Source organism: Rhinoderma darwinii, chromosome 1 (genome assembly GCF_050947455.1).
Source record: "Rhinoderma darwinii isolate aRhiDar2 chromosome 1, aRhiDar2.hap1, whole genome shotgun sequence".
NCBI classification, from domain to species: domain Eukaryota; kingdom Metazoa; phylum Chordata; class Amphibia; order Anura; family Rhinodermatidae; genus Rhinoderma; species Rhinoderma darwinii.
In genome coordinates, this window is record NC_134687.1 from 60,435,839 (window position 1) to 60,455,872 (window position 20,034).

At 45.8% G+C, this 20,034-nt stretch overlaps 1 protein-coding gene across 2 annotated transcripts in view; it reads right to left on the bottom strand.

The window, feature by feature from the left end:
- ARAP2 (ArfGAP with RhoGAP domain, ankyrin repeat and PH domain 2) overlaps nucleotides 1-20,034 on the bottom strand; it is a 325,755-nt gene that overhangs the window by 44,808 nt on the left and 260,913 nt on the right. For both annotated transcript variants that reach the window (XM_075858963.1, XM_075858955.1), the window contains exon 28: nucleotides 5,179-5,318. In XM_075858963.1, the coding sequence (XP_075715078.1) occupies nucleotides 5,179-5,318 (140 nt within the window). The remainder of the gene's footprint in view (nucleotides 1-5,178; nucleotides 5,319-20,034) is intronic.

The following is a 20,034-nucleotide window of genomic DNA, read 5'->3' on the forward strand; positions in this document are numbered from 1 at the left end:
CAAATAATAAGATTACTTAATTATTTTTTGCTCTTGGCATATTTAATGCAATAATGAAATTGTGTGCACAGCTCATAGTACAAACAGTTAAAAAAAAAATAGTAACACTAGCATCACATCACCTGATCTCACCACAGGTCTAACCACTAAAAGTCACATCAATCCACTGCTGTTGACGGGAAAGATACAAGAGTTAACACAATGTAGTATTACATAGCGCCTATTCAAATAAATAGGCAGTCATGTAATACATGATTGTGCAGAGTTTGCCAGGGTAGAAACAGCTCTTGGAAACAGCTCTCCACTTTGTAGAGGAAAGTTTCAGCAGCATTCTCCCTCTATGACATTCATATGCTCTAATAGGACATAATGACCAGGGTTGTCTATTCTGCCCACCCAAAACAAAATGCTTCCGAACGGACAGAGGCTAACTGAAGCCAGCTGATGTCATTTGTAATCTGAACAATCCCTTTGCAGTTAACAAAGAAGCACTTCTGCAGTGTATAAGGTGACCCCGCGGGATCTGCCTGCTGCTAGGCAGCCATCAAAAATAGTTTGTGATGAATTTTGTTTTGCGACTGTGATATGTAGTTCTCTCAATTTCTAGAACATTTGTCTAGGTTTATCAAATGGAAAATTTCTATTCCATAAGAAGGAATTTACATTCACCCTAAAAAAAAAAATTCAGTCTGTAGTTAACTAAAAATATATATTGTATTTTAAATTACATTTTTCCATTGTCAAACTCCTCAAGAGGCTTCATCAAACTTTCTTGTATGTCTTAGTAGAAAATAATATTGCACATTCATAATGAATAATCTACTAAATCAATATAGGCTTAGTTCTGTTCAAAACAAATATGCCCTTTATATAAGATATCAAATGTGTAGACATTGATAATAAATTACCAAAGTGCATGAAGTGGAAAGAGCAATATCGCAATTAATTCTTAACCAGTATCTTCAATATGGAAAAGCATATGCTGTTTGCTCATATTGCACTGAACACCATTTTACAGTTTTCATATATATATTCTACATAAAAAGTTGAGTCACTGTGTAAATACATTACTTATCAAAGATTCTGAACTTAGATCCTATTACACGACCCGATATGGGCAGTGAAAACAAGCACCAATCAGCGAGGCAGCTCGTTGAATGGCGCTCGTTTTTTCTTTTCCACAAGGAGCAATGATTGCTTATGTATAGGGACGAACGATCGTTACTCTAATCAGGGAGATGTGCTACTGACAACGATGATTTTTAATGATGTATAAACGAGAAATTCAGTCGATGAATGAGCGTTTGCTCATTCATCTGCTGATCATTGCCAGGTTTACACCGGGCAATGATCGGGAGTGAGTGTTGATATGAAAGATTGTTTGCCCGATCATTGGCCAGTGTAATATGGCCTTTACTGCCTCTATTATAGTCTAGAGCTCCCTAAACTCTACTCTACTGGATATTATTGAAAAAAGTCAGCATTACTGTACAGTACCAATTATAAAGATTAATTTCCCAAAATGCAAAGCACCAGAGGAAGTTCTGTGCTGGCATTGAGCTAGCAAGGAATGCTGGGAAATTTCAGCTCTGGACTATAATGCAGGCTACAACTTAGTACAAGTACAAGAATAGTAATGTATGTACATTGTTTGGTTGGTTTCAAGCAGCCGAAATTTGGCTGCATTTAAGAGTCGGTATTGCTGCCACAACACCCAGGCCCCTATGGCTCTACCGAACCAAACATAAATCACTATAGAACACTATGTAGGACCACTAGGGGTCTTGGTGTTGCGGCTGTAATATGAACCATTTAAGTTTTGATGTTTTATCTCCCTCTTATCCTCTTATCAAGACACTTTCCATATCAAGGAACACTATGGTCAAAACTGATACACTGTGTCAGGTCTATTTCATGTCCTGGTCAGGCGGTACATAAGACTCCCCACCCCCTAGGTCTTTCATAGGCGTAAAACCGGTTATTAGTACAGGCCAGAGTGTTCCCTTAAAATGTGTACACTTTAATACAGAGAGAATATTGCCCAGCTGAGGCAGTATAGGATAAAGGGGCAGATGATGAGCTGGGGATGTATAGGTTTCTATAATTTAATTCAGTATTTCCATGTAAAAATGGATTACCTACTGTCAAGACTGATTAATAGTTGTCCCTGTATATGAACTTATACAGGAAAAGCTGTCAATCACTGTGTGTGGGCAGGAAAAACAGGTAAGGGGGATGAATTTGGGAGAATGGAGAATGTCTGTGGGTGTAATTGTCATTTTACTTTGGCTATCTTCTTATAATAATGTACATTGTTATTCAGTGTCTTCTGCGTGTATGCACTTTGTGCATTTGTAACTTCTATGACAACTTCCTTGTAAGGCCACATCTAGAATATGGAATTCAGTTTTGGGCTCCACATTGTAAAAAGGACATAGAGGGTTCAAAGGCGGGCAACAAGATTATTAAATAGGATGGGAGGTGTCGCTTACAATGACAGGCTAGAAAATGTGGGTTTGTTCAGCTTGGAAAAAAGACGTCTTAGAGGGGATCTTACTAATATGCATAAGTATATGTGTGGTCAATACAGAGAACTAGCACATGATCTGTTCCTTCCAAGGACTCTACAAAGGACCAGGGGACACCTATTGCGCGTGGAAGAAAGACGTTTCAGACATCAATATAGAAAAGGGTTCTGTACAGTTAGAGCAATCAAGCTATGGAATGCCCTTCCCCAAGAGGTCGTGATGGCAGATACTATGTCAGCATTTAAAAAAAGGCTAGATGCTTATTTATTTACAAATGGCATTGAGGGTTATAATCAAGCAAAGAATGGTGGGTAATTTTTTGAGAAAGGTTAAACCTGATGGACCTATGTCTTTTTTCAACCTATGTAGCTATGTAACTTTTTAATAGTTTTTTATTTAAAAAACAATTTTACTTTTTGAGATACAGCTTCTATGTATCCTGGATACATAGAAGCTGTATCTTGCGGTCAAAGCCGAATCCGTCAGGTCAGCAGGACTGACACCTCTGGTGACAGAGGTTCCTGCATGTCCCTGACAGTTTGTTACATAAGACCACCCCTTCTCTGTCATGACTAATACACAGTAAGGCCTCATGCACACGACCGTAGCCCGACCGTAGCCGTGTGCACGCCCGTGATTTTCGTGTCGGCCGGCTGCGGACTGTCAGCGGACTGTCAGCCGCAAGCCGCCCGCACATGCACATGGCCGGGCCATTGTTTTCAATGAGCCCGGACCGCAACTCCGGACCATAATAGGACATGTCCGTACTTTCTGCGGTCCGGGTTCCCGGGCCGTGCACGGACCGCAAAAACTACGGTCGTGTGCACGGCCCCATAGAAAAGAATGGGTCCGCAATTCTCCCGTGGATTTGCGGGGGAATTGCGGACGCAAAAACACGGTCGTGTGCATGAGGCCTAACTTTATGTCCAGTCTGCAATTGTTTTCTTTTCCTCCTACTTTCCTTATTATCTGTTAGCCCCCCCCCCCTATTGACTGTCAGCACGGCGTTATCTGTTTTCAGTGTTAGCCATATTTATTATTATTATTGCTGTGTATGGCTCACACTGAAAACAAATAACTCCGTGCTGACAATTAAGGGGGGTGGGAGCTATCATATAATAAGGAGAGGAGGAGAAAAAGGAACGGTGGCATAATGGACATAAAGCTACTGTGTATGAGCTGTGACAGAGAAGGGGCTGGCTTATCTAATGAACTGAGCCAGGCAGCCAGCTCCTTCGTCACATCACCGACACACAGAGAGGGGGGAGGAACTCCCTGCATCCTGAGGCTGTGTCACAGCTAAGGGGAAAAGCTCCACTTCGGGGACCACATCACAGGACAGGGAAATCTGGACATCTTGCAGTTTAGAAAGTGAAAGTATATTAGTAAGTGTCTCCATTTTAAATTTCCTAACCAATCAGGAAAATTTTCTGTCATCGGACAACCGCTTTAAAGCGCTCTTCTCTTCCTAGACACTGAGGGATCATACAAACCTGTAAAGGATAGTGTACGTCGTGCATTAAGCGCCTGTACATGTGAGCTGTGTATATGCAGACTACAAATTGACTGTGATTAGTGACTGTGCGGTCATTTCATTTCTGTCAAGTGACTGTCATAATTGCATGTGTGGATGTCCCCACATCTAGACTGTGAGCTTATACTCCAATAATGAATTGCTTGTGTAACCACAGGGTTTATACTCAACAGTATAAGAGCCAGGAGATGCAGCTTGCACAATCCCTTTACAAGCAGGACACACTTTAAGGGGATTTCTTAAGCCATTTGTGCCAGTTTTGGTGGTGTAAAAAAATTACAAATTATGATGCACGCCACATTTGGGCAATACTTTTTAGACTTTTCTCTCTTCTTTTTAAAAGTAGGCTGGTCAACACTGATAGGGTAGTGGCAGCAAGTTTCTGACAAATGTAACATTTTTGAAAGAAAGAAAATGGCACAAACTGTAGCGCAATTCTATGGCTGCTGATAGAAGATTTTATTTTCCGTCTCTAGGACTAACAGAAATGCAGCAAATGTATTAAATGGTGTGCGCCTATTAATAAATTTGACGCATTTCACTCTGACAAACTCCAATTTAAGACTGGGGTATGAAATGCCAGTCTTAATAAATTCTCCTCTATGAGTCCTTTCAGCAGTAAATTAGCTTTTATATGAAAATACTAACTCAGGCCCCAAAAAAACAAGCTCTATGTCCCCAATATACCCAATCTCAATGTCTTTCGCCTCTCTTATTCTGCCCTCTGTTAGAGTAGCATAGGAAATCTCACAAACGCGCTTTATGCTATTTATTACCATTTTTTTTTATAGTAGTCAACATATGTACCAGGGGCATTGAATAAAGGGATGGGATCCCATTTTGACTTTTACTCAAACTGGGGTCAAGGGGGTGGGATCAACTTAAACTTGGCCACCATCTCCAACATATTTGCTTGATATGCATAAATATTTAAAAACATTTACTAAAGCATGAAACCTATTACTCAAATGCTAGGTGCATTACGGTTTCATTTTCATTTCTAAAGTGTGAACATCATTGAAATGTTCTTTAGAATGGAGGCTTGAAAACTCAGATTTCTGTTAAAAAGAATGCCATATTCTGCAATCACAAACCAAAATATTGAAATACTGTTACCTTTATGTCTTTGTAGATAAGAAGCCTCCTTTCCCTCAATACAATGTATTTTTCTTGAAATTTATTTCCAGAAAGACGTTTTGATGTGTCCTCTTTGTATTTCAGATTACCTGATTGAATGTGTCGGGAGATATTTCTGTCTAAATTAAACAAAAAAGAGATTACTAATGAAGATTATATCACTAGGAAGGACAGTAAAATTATTTCTATGCAATTCTTTCAAGCAGCGAGTGATGCTCGGGTATGTGTCACCATGGTCCTAACATGATCAGAAATTAGATTAGAAATTACGAAGAAATTTATTTTACTTATTACTTACATCATACATAGTCTTATATCTCTTTATTATTATTATTTTTTTTTTATATAACTTGGTAGTACAGGTAAATATAGGACATTTTATAATATATCTAACTAAGGGAAATTGGCATCTTCCAGCACCTGTAGTTCCCCTTTCCCATCTTACAGGCTCTATAAATATTCAAGCTGATTTTGAAAAATCTGCTTTTGGCGAACTAACTTAAGGATCTGTAAATATTCAGAAACCTTCTCAGTCGCTAACAACTCCTAAAGCATTAAATACTGGACAAGGAGAAGGGGCAAGTTGCTGTAGTATCTCCTACTCAGTTTCTGTGTGTCAGGCTGTGGGAGGGGGGATCAAGGAGTCTCTCTGCCTCAGCCTGTGTGTAAGACTGTGAAAAGAGAAGGAAGGGGGAGCAGCAGGGGGAGGCATCTGATTGGTACAGAGAACAGAACACAGTTCTGACATCACACCAGGAATATGCTGCCCACTCTGTACTCTGCTGCAGTGGGAAAATACCCGAAATATGCAGGTTAGACACAATATTTCTAATTGGGAATTTTTTCCGTAAGAAAAGTAATTCAGGGAAAATAAGTATTAGCAGCAAGAAACATCAACAAACCGGACCTGGAGTGTATATAAACAAATGGCGCAAAATTCAAAGAAAAAATGGGATAAGTGGATTTATTTTTTTACATATATTTGTTTATTGATGTTGTGCGTGCATAATGGGAAATGTATGAATTTATTTTTTATATATGATGCTAGCTCAGAAAACCCCTTTAACCCCTTCCCTCTTTAGCCACTTTTGACCTTCCTGACAGAGCCTCATTTTTCAAATCTGACATGTGTCACTTTATGTGGTAATAACTCCGGAATGCTTTCACCTATCCAAGCGATTCTGAGATTGTTTTCTCGTGACACATTGGACTTTATGTTACTGGCAAAATTTGCTCGATATGTTCAGTATTTAATTGTGAAAAACACCAAAAATTAGCGAAATATTTCAAAAATTAGCATTTTTCTCAATTTAAATGTATCTGCTTGTAAGACAGGCAGTTATACCACACAAAATTGTTGCTAATTAACATCACCCATATGTCTACTTTAGATTGGCATCGTTTTTTGAACATCCTTTTATTTTTCTATGACCTCACAAGGCTTAGAACTTTAGCAGCAATTTCTCACATTTTCAAGAAAATTTCAAAAGGCTATTTTTACAGGGGCCAGTTCAGTTGTGAAGTGGTTTTGAGGGCCTTATATATTAGAAACCCCAAAAAAGTCACCCCATTTTAAAAACTTCACCCCTCAAAGTATTCAAAACAGCATTTAGAAAATGTCTTAACCCTTTAAACATTTCACAGGAATTAAAACAAAGTAGAGGTGAAATTTACAAATTTCATATTTTTCTGCAGAAATACATTTTTAATACAATTTTTTTTATAACACAGAAGGTTTTACCAGAGAAACGCCACACCAGCAGTGACTAGCAAGGAGGGAGGTTGTGTGTTTGGGAGCTGCTGAGTGTGTGTTGAGTGGACCACACCCGGAATCCAGGGAGTTTCCTTTTTTTCACCAGCCCAGGTTTCTATCACCTGCCTGGGCTAAGGAAGCTTCCCTGAAGGAGGCTCCATTCATACATGGAGCCTCAGACCTCTACCCCCTGGAGCATGCAGGCGGGGGGTAGGGGGTCTTCCCAACCTGCTGGGAGCGTGCAGCCAGCATCAGGGGTGAGAAGGTCATCCCGTGGAAAGATCTGTGCGGCCCCCCCTGATGCTGGGGCTCTGGAAGGAGCCAGGAGGAGAGACATGGCGGATCATCCAGGTGGAGGACCAGAAGGCCCAGCAAGGCCAGATGCCAGACCTGAGGACCAGAGCACGGTAGAGGAATGGGGGCTACTGCGGTCGGGAGAGTCGGTGGAAACCTTCAGCTCCCGCCTAGCTGCCCGGCTGGAAGAATACCGGGACCTCGGTAAGTCCCTGCGGCGGCTGCGGGAAGATCTGGCGGCCGCAAGGGGACGAGCAGCGAAAACATCAGGCGCCAAGAGGTCCCGGTATAATCTACAGGTAAAGGAACTACTTGAAGAAATTAATATGGTGGAGGAGAGAAAGATGGAGATTGTGGTCGGTGGGGGAGCCTTCGGGGAGAAATTGGAGAATGATGAAAGGTTTTCGCTGATGGCGTCCCCCACGCAAAGTAATGAAACCCCCTGCAAAAGGGGAGTAAAGGCATTGGCTGCTAAAAGTGCAGAGGCAGTGGAGGCCGCAGAAGTGGAGGCCGCAAAAGTGGAGGCCGCAAAAGTGGAGGCCGCAAAAGTGGAGGCCGCAAAAGTGGAGGCCGCAAAAGTGGAGGCCGCAAAAGTGGAGGCCGCTAAATTGGAGGCCGCTAAATTGGAGGCCGCTAAATTGGAGGCCGCTAAATTGGAGGCCGCAAAAGTGGAGGCCGCAAAAGTGGAGGCCGCAAAAGTGGAGGCCGCAAAAGTGGAGGCCGCAGAAGTGGGGGCCACAGAAATGGAGGAAAGCGTGGAGGTGCAGAGGACGCCAACCCGGGAGGAGACGGGCTCGGAGGACCCCTGGGAAGGCAGTAACGGAGGGGCAAGTGGGGAACTTTCCTGCAGCCAAGTTGTGCAAAACTTTGAATCGGGCAGTGGGCACCCCCCGGGGTTGCTCACGCAAATACGGCTGCAGGAGTCCCCAGTGTCCCTCCAGAACTTTACTTTTGGAGATGAGTTGCCACCGGAGGAGGAGAAAAAAAAAAAGAAAAAATTATGGAAGTTGAGGCGGAAAAAGGCAAAGGGGAAGACAGGTGGAGTATCTTACAAATATTCCTACCTGTCTTCCTTGCGTTCCGGACCGGGTGAGAGCTCGGTTCGGGACGCAAACCCCGCAAATCCCCCAGCTCCGGCCTCTGCAGTGGGGTCGTGGCGGGTATGTGGGCAGAAAGATATGGTGCTGGTTTTGAGCAATGTGGCCAAGATGGCGCCAGACGCCGTCTCCTGTAAAGGAGGTGGTGTCGCTGGCCACGTGGCGCTAGGGGGCGTGTCCCCGTGTCCGGCGGATGGGGAACCTCAGAAGCCGGTCTCTGGCGCAAGCCGGAGGCCGGGGGACGGGGGGAACCGGAAACCGGATGTGGCGCCGGAAAACCGGAAGTCTGCTGGTCATGTGACTCGGCCAGCAGACGCACCAGAAAGTGTTGCGGCAGCGAGTGGTGGCGGTAGGAGAGGCTTCGGCACTGCTGGCCACCCCCCGACGGGAGGGGGGGGTGGTTTGGTGCCGGGAGCGGCTCTAGCTGTGCCTGCGGCCCCTCCATCTGCATCGCCTCAAGGCGGTGGGAGGGGTTTAGCGGGCACGGGGGGTGACGGCACCCCTCCTCCCGAACATCGCATAGGTGGCGCAGCAGAAATGGAGGTCGGTGAAGCGGAGGGTGCTGAGGGATTGCCGCCTGAGATATCCGGCGGCGCCCCAGAAGTAGCGGCACCTGATGATGTGGAGACCCCAAAAACAACATATAAAAAGCCTATGGACAAAAGGAAGAACTCCGTTACCAGCCTGGCCGGTATGAAAGTTCTGGAGAGGAATGTAAGTGGAAATGTAAATATTGATGGTAATGTTAGTAGTGTTGGTAATATTGTTGGTGGTGGTAATGTTGTGGATATTAATGTTATGGATGTTAATGTGGGTTGTAATATTGTGGGGGGAGTGTCAACCAGTGGCGGGCCGGTTGCTCCTTCTGCCGGAGCGCCCGGCAGGTCGTATGCGGGCGTTGTGGTGGGGGGACCGTCGGCCCACCCATCCTCATCTTCTGGGCCCGGGGACGGCAGTTTGCAACAGCGCCTCCTAGAAGCCTTAAGGGAGGGGAAGCAGACGATAACAGTAGGGGGAGTGCAGAAGGACCTATCCTTTTGGATAAATAGGTATGGTCTGGATGCCTTCCGAGAGAGACGGGGAGATCAGTGGTCGCTCCCAACAACCGGGCCGGCCGTGGCCAGGAGGAATGTGGTCCGTCTCCAGTGGCGTGGCAATGATGCGTGCCCTCCTCGTAAGAGGGTGGTGGAGCTGCTGCTGGAGATGGGCTTCAAGGCGAGTGACATCTACGCCTTGATACATCCTCATGGTACGGCTGAGTTTGACATCAGCTTTGTTCAGCCGGGGGGCCTTGAGGTCTTCTGGGGGAACTATGAGCTGGTGAAAAGCGAGCCCGGCTGGCGAGGGTTTGCTGCGCAAGCAATCTCTCGCCAGAATGGTCTCAGGAAAGTGACCGTTCTTACCCGTAACGAGTCGCTTTCCTGTGTGGACATCATGACCTGGTTGGGAAGATACGGTGAGGTAGCAGAGATGCCACGGAAGAACTGCGATGAGTTTGGCATCTGGTCGGGAGCCTGGACGTTTATGGTCAAACTTAAGCGTCTGGGGCAGACGGTGTCCCACATACCATCATCTGCTTTCTTGGGAAGAGATCGAATCCTTGTCTTCTACCAGGGGCAGCCGAAGCTGTGTCACCGGTGTGGCGACCCCTCACACTTGAGCGCAAGCTGCACTGTGCAGAAGTGCGCTCATTGTGGGGGGGTAGGCCATCTGGCCGCATCGTGTGAGCAGATTAGGTGTAACCTGTGTGGTGACCTAGGTCACCCTTTCAGTCGGTGTCCGCGCTCAGTCGTCAATGTCTGTTCCAACCCTACGGAGAATGTAAGGAGGGAGGTCTCCGTGGGCGAGGGGGCGGACAGAGACGATAGAGCCCAAGAGCAAAGGATGAACGCCAGGAGGGGACCCCCTTCTCGTCAGAGAAGGGCGGAAAAACGCAGAAGGGAACGAGAGCTGAGGAGGACCCAGGAAACTGGGGACTCCTCTGGCTCGGACCTGGATGCCCCCCAGGATACTGATGCTCTTGGGGGGGCCATACTGGACGAGGAGATAAGGAGGATAGAGAGAGAGCAGAGGGCTGAGGACTCCCAGTCCTCCCACTATGAAAGTGTGGAAGAGGAAGGGAGGTCACAGCCTAAAACAAAACAGGGGACACCGGGTAACATCAAAACAGGGCTAAAAAAATCTGGCCCTGCCCCGGCCAAGGAAGGCAAAACCTGCACCCCCCTGGTGTGCTCCCCCAACCGATACCGTGTTCTCATGGATATTCCAGACCCCCAGGCCGGGGGGGAGAGCACGGTAGGGAGTCTAGGAGTCGTTGAGCCTCCTCTTCTGCGGGGGCCACTGTCCCCGGGGGAGGGGGTCGGCCCGGACCCAGGAGATGAGAATGGGAGGGGGGTGGTGGAGGTTATGGACTCCTCAAAAACAAAAAAAAGAGGTAAAGAGGGTGAGGGGTCCTCCTCAGAGGAGAAAGCAAGGGGTGGGAAGAAGAAAACCGTCTAACTCAATCATTTATGATGGCGGCACCCACTCCGTTGACGCTGGCATCGATTAACGTTGCCAGCATTAAGTCGAATATGGCTAGATTTGCAGCCTTTGATTTTCTCGGCCGGGTTGAAGCTGACATTTTGTTTTTGCAGGAGACCAGACTGTCACTTTTGGCAGAGGTCGTGAAAGCTAGGAGGGAGTGGCGACGTGGGCCCTCCTACTGGTCTCTTGCGGCTGAGCCATATAGCGGGGTGGCGGTACTTTTTACCGCACCGGTCACATGCCGGCGGATGATCGAGTTAGAAATGGGGCGGTGCTTGATCTTAGATGTTCTCATGAGGGGACAAGAACTAAGACTTATCAACATCTACGGTCCCCAGACAAAGTGGGACCGGAAAAGTCTCTTCATGAGGATTAAGCCCTTCCTTTTTACAGGCCGACAAGTCATTTTTGGAGGGGACTTTAACACTGTCGTTAGGCCCCAAGACAGAGGAGGTTCCAGAAAGGTACTGGCCTATGATAGTGTCGAGTTGAATAGAATAGCTAGTGATGCTCGCCTGGAGGACATCCACATTCGGTATACCCCAGGCCACTCGGGGTTCACCTATCATAGTGGTAGTCGTAGGTCCAGGATAGACAGGTTTTTTTTAAAGGAGGACGCCATCTCTTCGGCAGTGTCCGTCGTTGAGGTGGAGTTCTCCGATCACTGTATGATTATTTTTTCTTTGAATGTTGCAGAGTCCCTCCAGATGGGAAGAGGTATATGGAGGCTGAATTCTACTCTCCTGGAAGAAGCAGAGATAAGACAGGCCTTCGAGGATTTTCTTCAGAGCCAGGTACCTTTATTGGATCTAGGTGGTACTAAGTCTGAGTGGTGGGAGGTGTTCAAAGAACGGGTGGCTGAGTTTTTCCGTCAGATCTCGTGCCTCAGGTCTATGAGCAGGTATCGCCTGTATCAAGACATGAGGAGGAAACTCGAACATCTAGTCTCAACCGGAGGTAGCCGTGAGGAAATCTCCGTGGTGAAAGCTCTGCTCAAAAGATGCCAATATGATAGGCACACGTCTTTGGTTCTTGAACGGGATTTCGGGAGGTACCGCTCGCCCGACCCTTACAAGAACTGCAAGATGTCAGTGAGTCGTAAGGTGGTGACAGGACTGGTAGATAGTACAGGCTCCCTGATGAGATCCAAATCAGGGATCCTGGAGGTCATCAGATCCTTTTATTCGCAGCTTTTGGGTGAGCAGGATCTAAACCGAGACGAAATGTCGGCTTTCCTGGCTGAAACCATCCCTGAGCCAGGAGCAGACCCCTCGCTTGGTGTTTTGACAGAGTCGATCAAGGAAGAGGAAGTTATGCTGGCGATTGATGGGTTGGCCATCAAAAAGTCGCCAGGCCCAGATGGCTTAACATCTGAGTTTTATAAGGCTTTTAAGGGAACCTTAGTTCCCCTCTTGACTGCGGTTTTTAATGAGTGCCTCTCCTCGGGCGCTCTGCCAAAGTCAATGGGCAAGTCGGCCTTGATCATTCTGTCAAAGGGTAAGGATTCGACCCGTATTGAGAACTGGCGTCCCATAGCGCTCCTCAATACGGACAGAAAGGTTCTCGCAAAAGTACTGTTTAATCGGCTGGTGAAGTTTGCACCCCGGCTCCTTTCGTCGGCCCAGCATTGCTCTGTTCCAGGCCGCAGCACCTTTAGTGCTGTCCTCAGTGTCAGAGAGGCAGTGGAGCAGGGACATTCTGGCCGATGGGAGGGGTACATGCTGTCCTTGGATCAGGCCAAAGCTTTTGACCGGGTGAATCACAAGTACCTATGGTCAGTCCTTCTGAGGTATGGCCTACCGGGTGAGTTTGTTAATTGGCTCCAGACCCTATACGCTGGGGCTGAGTCTTTTGCACTGGTGAACGGTTGGACTGGAACCCCCTTTGAGGTTGGGTCTGGTGTCCGCCAGGGTTGTCCCTTAAGCCCCTTGCTGTATGTTTTCGCGATCGACCCCTTTCTTAGGCGGCTCGATCGTGGGCCATTGGCGGGGGTGGGGATGGACTTGGAGGAGCCGGAAGCCACTCAGAGGGTGGTTGCGTACGCGGATGACGTCACTATCTTTGTCTCCTCGAGAGGGGAGGCAGAGTGGGTGATGTCAGAAGTTGAGCGCTACTCACGGGCATCTGGGTCCAGGATCAACCGGGACAAGTGTGAAAGTCTCTGGCTGGGGGGAGGGGATCCTAGTTTTGATCTCCCGGACACCCTCCCAGAGCCCAAAGGGTCTGCTAAAATCTTAGGCATTGAATTTGGCCCGGGTGATTACCCCAAGAAAAACTGGGAAGGTAGGCTATCAATAGCTGCCCAGAAGGTTGGCCAATGGAAGGGATGGTCTTTGTCCCTTAGGGAAAGGGTTCACCTGGCCAAGGCTTACCTGATGCCCATGTTGCTCTACCTTGGCAGCGTGTGCATGTTGCCAGAGCCTCTCTGGACTCGGGTCTATAGCCTGTTCTTCCAACTGTTATGGGGAAACAGGCTTAACCTAATCAAGAGGGAGGTTACTTACCTACCGAGGAAACTAGGTGGGTTAGGTATGGTTAACCCAGTGGTGTTTCTAGTAAACACCTTCATTAAAATTAATTTGGCGAACCTCTTTGAAAGAGAAAGGGCTCCTCTGTGGATATCCTCCTGCAGGGGATGGTTTCGGCCTTTCTTCCAGGAATGGGAGACAGGAGGCCAAGCGAAAGACCTGCGTGTACCCCATGGGCACCTCCCGGCTTATGCCGCCCCGGTTCTGAAGGTTGTTCGTCGGTGGGGTCTGGAGGCGAGGGAGATCAAGACCATGTCGAGAAAATTTCTTGACAGAAAGGTCTTGTTGACCTGCTTCCAGAAGCCCCTGGCGCTCAGGGACTGCCCAAGTAGCGACCTCGGGGTGGGATTAAAACTTTTAAACTCTGTGAGGATTCCCCAGAAGTTTTGGGATCTGGCTTGGCGCTGCTTCCATGGGAGGCTGTATGTAAGGGGCAATCTGAAGTTTAGAAACTCCGATGAAAGAGGTTGTCCTCGGGAGGAGTGCGATGACACGCTGGAAAGCATGGACCATTTCTTGCTTCAGTGTCCCTTCAATGCAGAGGTTTACAAACGGGTGGGTGCCTCCATCGGTTGGCCCGGTCTGACCAACCTCTCCTACGCTGGTTGGGCCTATGGGGCATTCGGAGACCTGGGTGGAAGGGATCATTGCACTTCTTTTTTAGTTAGTTTAGTGATCAGGTATTTCACGTGGAACGCACGGTGCTTAGTATCGACTCAGTGTAAAATCCTCCTGGAGGACGAGGTGTGTAGGAATATCATGGGTGACCTGGTGAAGGTCCGGTCTCTGGAGGTTGAGAAACTGGGTGCATCCAAGGCCTCTCGACTTTGGAGGGGCTTCAATTTTAGGGTGCCCTAGGTGGAACCAACCTTCAGGGGGAGGGGAGGGAGTGCCCCTGGGTATTAGACTGGAGGTGGGGGTCTGCACCTGGCCATGACACCGGGAAATAGCGATAGGGACAGAATGAGAGACAGCAGGAGGGACAGATTAGTTTATAAAGTAATAAGGGATAGAGATAGGGCAAGCAGGATAGGTTTAGCGATAGGGACCGGGGTGGTGGTTGGGGGTTGGCTTTGGCCTCTGGGCTGGTGCTCTAGGGGGGCTTTCCTCTCTCTCTCCTCTGGTGATGGGCTGAGTAAGCACAAGTAGGTTTTTGTTTTGAGCTTTTTGGAGACAGAAAAAGGGCTTACAAGCAGCCAAACTTAGGTTTTCGGGTTTATGTATATAGTATGGTATTTGGTTATAGTTATGTGTCGATATGGTGTATAGGTCTATGCATGGGTTTGTGTGAATGTTTAGGTAAGATGGGCAGTAGATAGGTGGGGTGGGGGGCCTGGGGGTGTGCCCAGCCTGATTCTGGACTACGTGGACGTGAGGAGGACATGAGACGTGGGATCGGGCTGGTTGGGTGATGTGTTGGGTGGTGGGGGCCAGCATCTGAACTATGCGGACATGGAAGGACATGAGGCGTGATGCTGGTTGGGGGAGGTGATGGGTGGTGATGGATAAGGTAGTATGTACAGGGTTAGGTATGAATGTGGATAAGTTAATAAAAAAGGAAAAAAAAAAAAAAAAAAAAAATTAAAAAAAAAAAAAAAAAAACAAATTTTTTTTTGGGGGTTTGTTTTGTTCTTTTTTATGTTTTGTTCTTTTCTTTTCTTTTCATTTACATGGTGCACTGAAGTAAGTGCACCATGGGATGGTAACTTTTATTTTTAGAGTTTATTATTATTATTATTTTGTTTATTTTTATTGTGATTATTATTTATTTTGTTTTATATATGTGGTGTTTTTTTTTTTAGGGGGCCATTGGTTGGCACGTGGTTTTTAAGAGTATGTTGTATATAGTGTTATAGTTATGTTTTCTTGGGGTTGGGGGGGTTTAGGTGTGTGTATGAATGAGTATGGGATCATAGTTATGTATGCATGGGGATTTATGTAAGAAGGGCCAGGCTGGGTAAATTGTACAGAAATGTACATAAGTTTTGTTTTGTTGTGTTTGTTTTGTAAATACCGTTTATTTTGTAATGTTTTATATTTTTCTATTAAAAGAGTACCAGAGAAATGCAACTCAATATTTGTTGCCCAGTTTCTGCAGTTTTAGGAAATATCCCACATGTGGCCGTAGCGTGCTACTGGACTGAAACACCGGCCTCAGAAGCAAAGGAGCACCTAGTGGATTTTGGGGCCTTATTTTTGTTAGAATATATTTTAGGCACCATGTCAGGTTTGAAGGGCTCTTGCGGTGCCAAAACAGTCAAAATCCCCCAAAAGTGACCCCATCTGGGAAACTAGACACCTCAAGGAAATTATCTAGGGGTACAGTGAGCATTTTGACCGCACAGGTTTTTTACAGAAATTATTGGAAGTAGGCGGTGAAAATTAAAATCAACATTTCTTCAAAGAAAATGTAGGTTTAGCGATTTTTTTTCTCATTTCCACAAGGACTAAAGGAGAAAAAGCACCGCAAAATTTGTAAAGCAATTTCTCCCGAGTAAAACAATACCTCACATGTGGTAATAAACGGTTGTTTGGAGACACGGCGTGGCTGAGAAGGGAAAGAGCACTATTTGGCTTTTGGAGTTCACATTTAGCAGGAATGGTTTGCGGAGGCCATGTCACATTTACAAAGCCCCTGAGGTGACAAAACAGTGAAAACCCCAAACAAGTGACCCCATTTTGGAAACTATACCCCTTGAGGAAATTATCTAGGGGTATAGTGAGCATTTTGACCCCACAGGTTTTTTGCAGAAATTTTTGCAAGTAGGCTGTGAAAATGAAAATCTACATTTTTTCAAATAAAATGTAGGTTTAGCTAATTTTTTTTCATTTCCACAAGGACTAAAGGAGAAAAATCACCATAAAATTTGTACAGAAATTTCTCCCGAGTAAAACAGTACCCCACATGTGGTAATAAACGGCTGTTTGGACACACGGCGAGGCTGAGAAGGGAAAGAGCGCCATTTGGCTTTTGGAACTCAAATTTAGCAGGAATGGTTTGCGGAGGCCATGTCACATTTACAAAGCCCCTGAGGGGATAAAACAGTGGAAACCCCCCACAAGTGACCCCATTTTGGAAACAACACCCATTGAGGAAATTATCTAGGGGTATAGTGAGCGATTTGACACCACGTTTTTTTGCAGAAATTATTGGAAGTAGGCCCTGAAAATAATAATCTACATTTTTTCAAAGAAAATGTAGGTTTAGCTAATTTTTTCTCATTTGCAGAAGGACTAAAGGAGAAAAAGCACCACAAAATTTGTAAAGCAATTTCTCCCGAGTAAAACAATACCCCACATGTGGTAATAAACGGCTGTTTGGACTCACGGCAGGGCTTAGAAGGGAAAGAGCACTATTTGACTTTTTGAGATCACATTTAGCAGGAATGATTTGCGGAGGCCAGGTCACATTTGCAAAGCCCCTGAGGGGACAAAACAATGAAAACGCCCAAAAAGGGACTCCATTTATGAAACTACACCTCTTGAGGAATGCATCTAGGGGTGTAGTGAGCATTTTGACCCCACAGATGTTTCATAGAATTTATTAGAATTAGGCAGTGAAAATAAAAACAATCCTTTTTCTTCAATAAGACGTAGCTTTAGCGCAAATTTTTTCATTTTCTCAACAAATAAAGGAAAAAAAGAACCCAACATTTGTAAAGCTATTTCTCCCGAGTACGGCAATACCCCATATGTGGTCATAAACTGCTGTTTGGGCAAACCGCAGGGCTCAGATGGGAAGGACCGCCATTTGGAGTGCAGATGTTGCTGGATTGGTTTCTGGACACCTGTGGGCCCAAAACAGTGGAAACCCCCCAGAAGTGACCCCATTTTGGAAACTACACCCCTCAATGCATTTACCAAGGGGTGTAGTAAGCATTTTAACCCTGCAGGTGTTTTGTAGAAATTAGTGTGCGCTCAATGTTGCAGAGTGAAAATGGGATTTTTTTCCATAGATATGCCAATATGTGGTGCCCAGCTTGTGCCACCATAACAAGACAGCTCTCTAATTATTATGCGGTGTTTCCCGGTTTTAGAAACACCCTACATGTGGCCCTAATCTTTTGTCTGGACATATGACAGGGCTCAGAAGTGAAGAGTACCATGCGGAGTGGAGGCCTAATTTGGCGATTTACAAAGTATTGGTTCACAACTGCAGAGGCTCAGATGTGAAATAATAAAAAGAAACCCCTGATAAGTGACCCCCACTATGGACCTGCACCCCTCAATGCATTTATTAAGGGGTGTAGTGAGCATTTTCACCCCACAGGTCTTTTCCATAAATGAATGCACTGCGGATGGTGCAAATTAAAAAAAAATATTTTTCCCTAGATATGCCATTCAGTGGCAAATATGTCATGCCCAGCTTATGACGCTGGAGACACACACCCCAAAAATTGTTAAAAGGGTTCTCCCGGGTATGACGATGCCATATATGTTGAAGGAAACTGCTGTTTGGGCACTCTGTAGGGTTCAGGGCCGAGGGAGCACCATTTGGCTTTTGGAGAGCGGATTTTGCTTGGTACTATATTTGTTTGAGTATTGCTGGTGTTTTATAATGTGGGGGTACATGTAAGCGTGGCGGAGTATATAAGGGGCATAGTCAGGTGGTATAAAAAAATAAAAATAATCCATAGATGTGTGTTACGCTGTGAAGCAATCCTTTCTGCACAGGCCGGTGTCGCACTGATAAATGGTGTCATTTCTTATCCCCCTTTTGGTCCACACTCCGCGCCTTTGTAGTTTGGGGAATTTTGCTGGGAAAGTATTAGCCTGGTATAATACGGGCACCGTCGCTTCCAGCGGATATGTTTGGGCCCTCCCCTTCCTGGTTCCCTAATTTTAGGTCCTCGCCTCTTGAAACAGAAGAAATGTTCCCCTCGGGCACAACTGCATATTTTTTTATTTCCTGACTTATTGGAGCCATAACTAATTTTATTTTTCATAGACGTATCGATATGAAGGCTGGTTTGTTGCGGGACGAGCTGTAGTTATTATTGGTACCATTTTGGGGTACATGCAACTTTTTGATCACCTTTTATCCTATTTTTTGGGATGCTAGGTAAACAAAAAAACGCAATTCTGGCACAGCTTTTTTTGTTTTTTTTATACAGCGTTCACCACGCATTATAAACTACATGTTAACTTTATTCTGCGGGTCAGTACGATTCCGGCGATACCTAATTTATAGCACTTTTTTATGTTTTACAACTTTTTGCACAATAAAATTACTTTTGTAAAAAGAATGTATTTTTTCTGTCGCCAAGTTGTGAGAACCATAACGTTTTAATTTTTTTGTCGACGGAGTTGTATGAGGGCTTGTTTTTTGCGGGACGAGCTATAGTTTTTATAGGTACCATTTTTGGATACGTGCGACTTTTTGATCACTTTTTATTGTAATATTTGTAGGGCAAAGTGACCAAAAAACAGAAACTCTGGTAACTTTTTTACGTTTTTTTATTACGCTGTTCACCGCGTGCAATAAATAATATAATATTTTGATACCTCCGGTCGTTACGGCCGTGGCGATACCAAATACATATGGTTTATTATTATTTTTCAATAATAAAGGACTTGATAAGAGTAAAAGGGGGATTGTGTGTTATTTGATTACTTGAAACTTTTATTGTTTTCAAACTTTTATTTTTTGCACTTTTTTTTACACTTTTTTATACTTTTTCTCAAGTCCCACTAGGGGACTTGAAGGTCCAACGGTCAGATTTTTTTTTTCTAATACATTGCACTACCTATGTAGTGCAATGTATTAGATCTGTCAGTCATTCACTGACAGCAAGCCGTTTAGGCTTCGCCTCCCGGCGGGGCCTAAATCGGCTTCCGTAATGGCAGAGCAGGAGACCATTGTGTCTCCTGTTGCCATAACAGCAGTCGCCAGTCCCGATTGCCTGTCAGGGCTGGCGATCTGCTTGTAACCGCTACGATGCAGCAATCGCTTTCGATTGCTGCATCGAAGGGGTTAATGGCAGGGATCGGAGCTAGCTCCGGTTCCTGCCGTTACAGGTGGATGTCAGCTGTACAGTACAGCTGACCTCCACCGCTGATGACGCCGGATCAGCTCCTGACCCGGCGCCATCTTGCCGGCAGCTACGGAAGCCGATCAGGCTCCGCCGCCGGGCGGATCTTGACCGGCTTCGGTGCTAGGCAGACCGGGAGGCCAGTATTAGGCCTCCGGTTGCCATTGCAGCCACCGGAACCCCGGCAATTTCATTGCTGGGGCTCCGATGAGCTGCAAACACCTTAAGTGCAGCGATCGCGTTTGAGCGCTGCACTTAAGGGGTTAATGGCGGGGATCGAAGCTAATTTCGGTCCCCGCCGTTACAGTCGGATGTCAGCTGTAAGATACAGCTGAGATCCGACGATGATGGCACCGACTCAGCTTCTGAGCCGGTGCCAAACGTTTGACGTACATGTACGGCATTTTGCGGGAAGTCAATGCTTTCCATGACGTACATGTACGTCAAATGTCGGGAAGGGGTTAAGCAATAGCAATATCATAGACACCAAATATTTTGGGGAAAATGCATTGCATTACCATCACAAATTATTTCCCCTGGCCCTGCAAGTTGTAAGTGCAGATAAATTAATTCACATCTAAGGAAAATTTATATAAATACATATA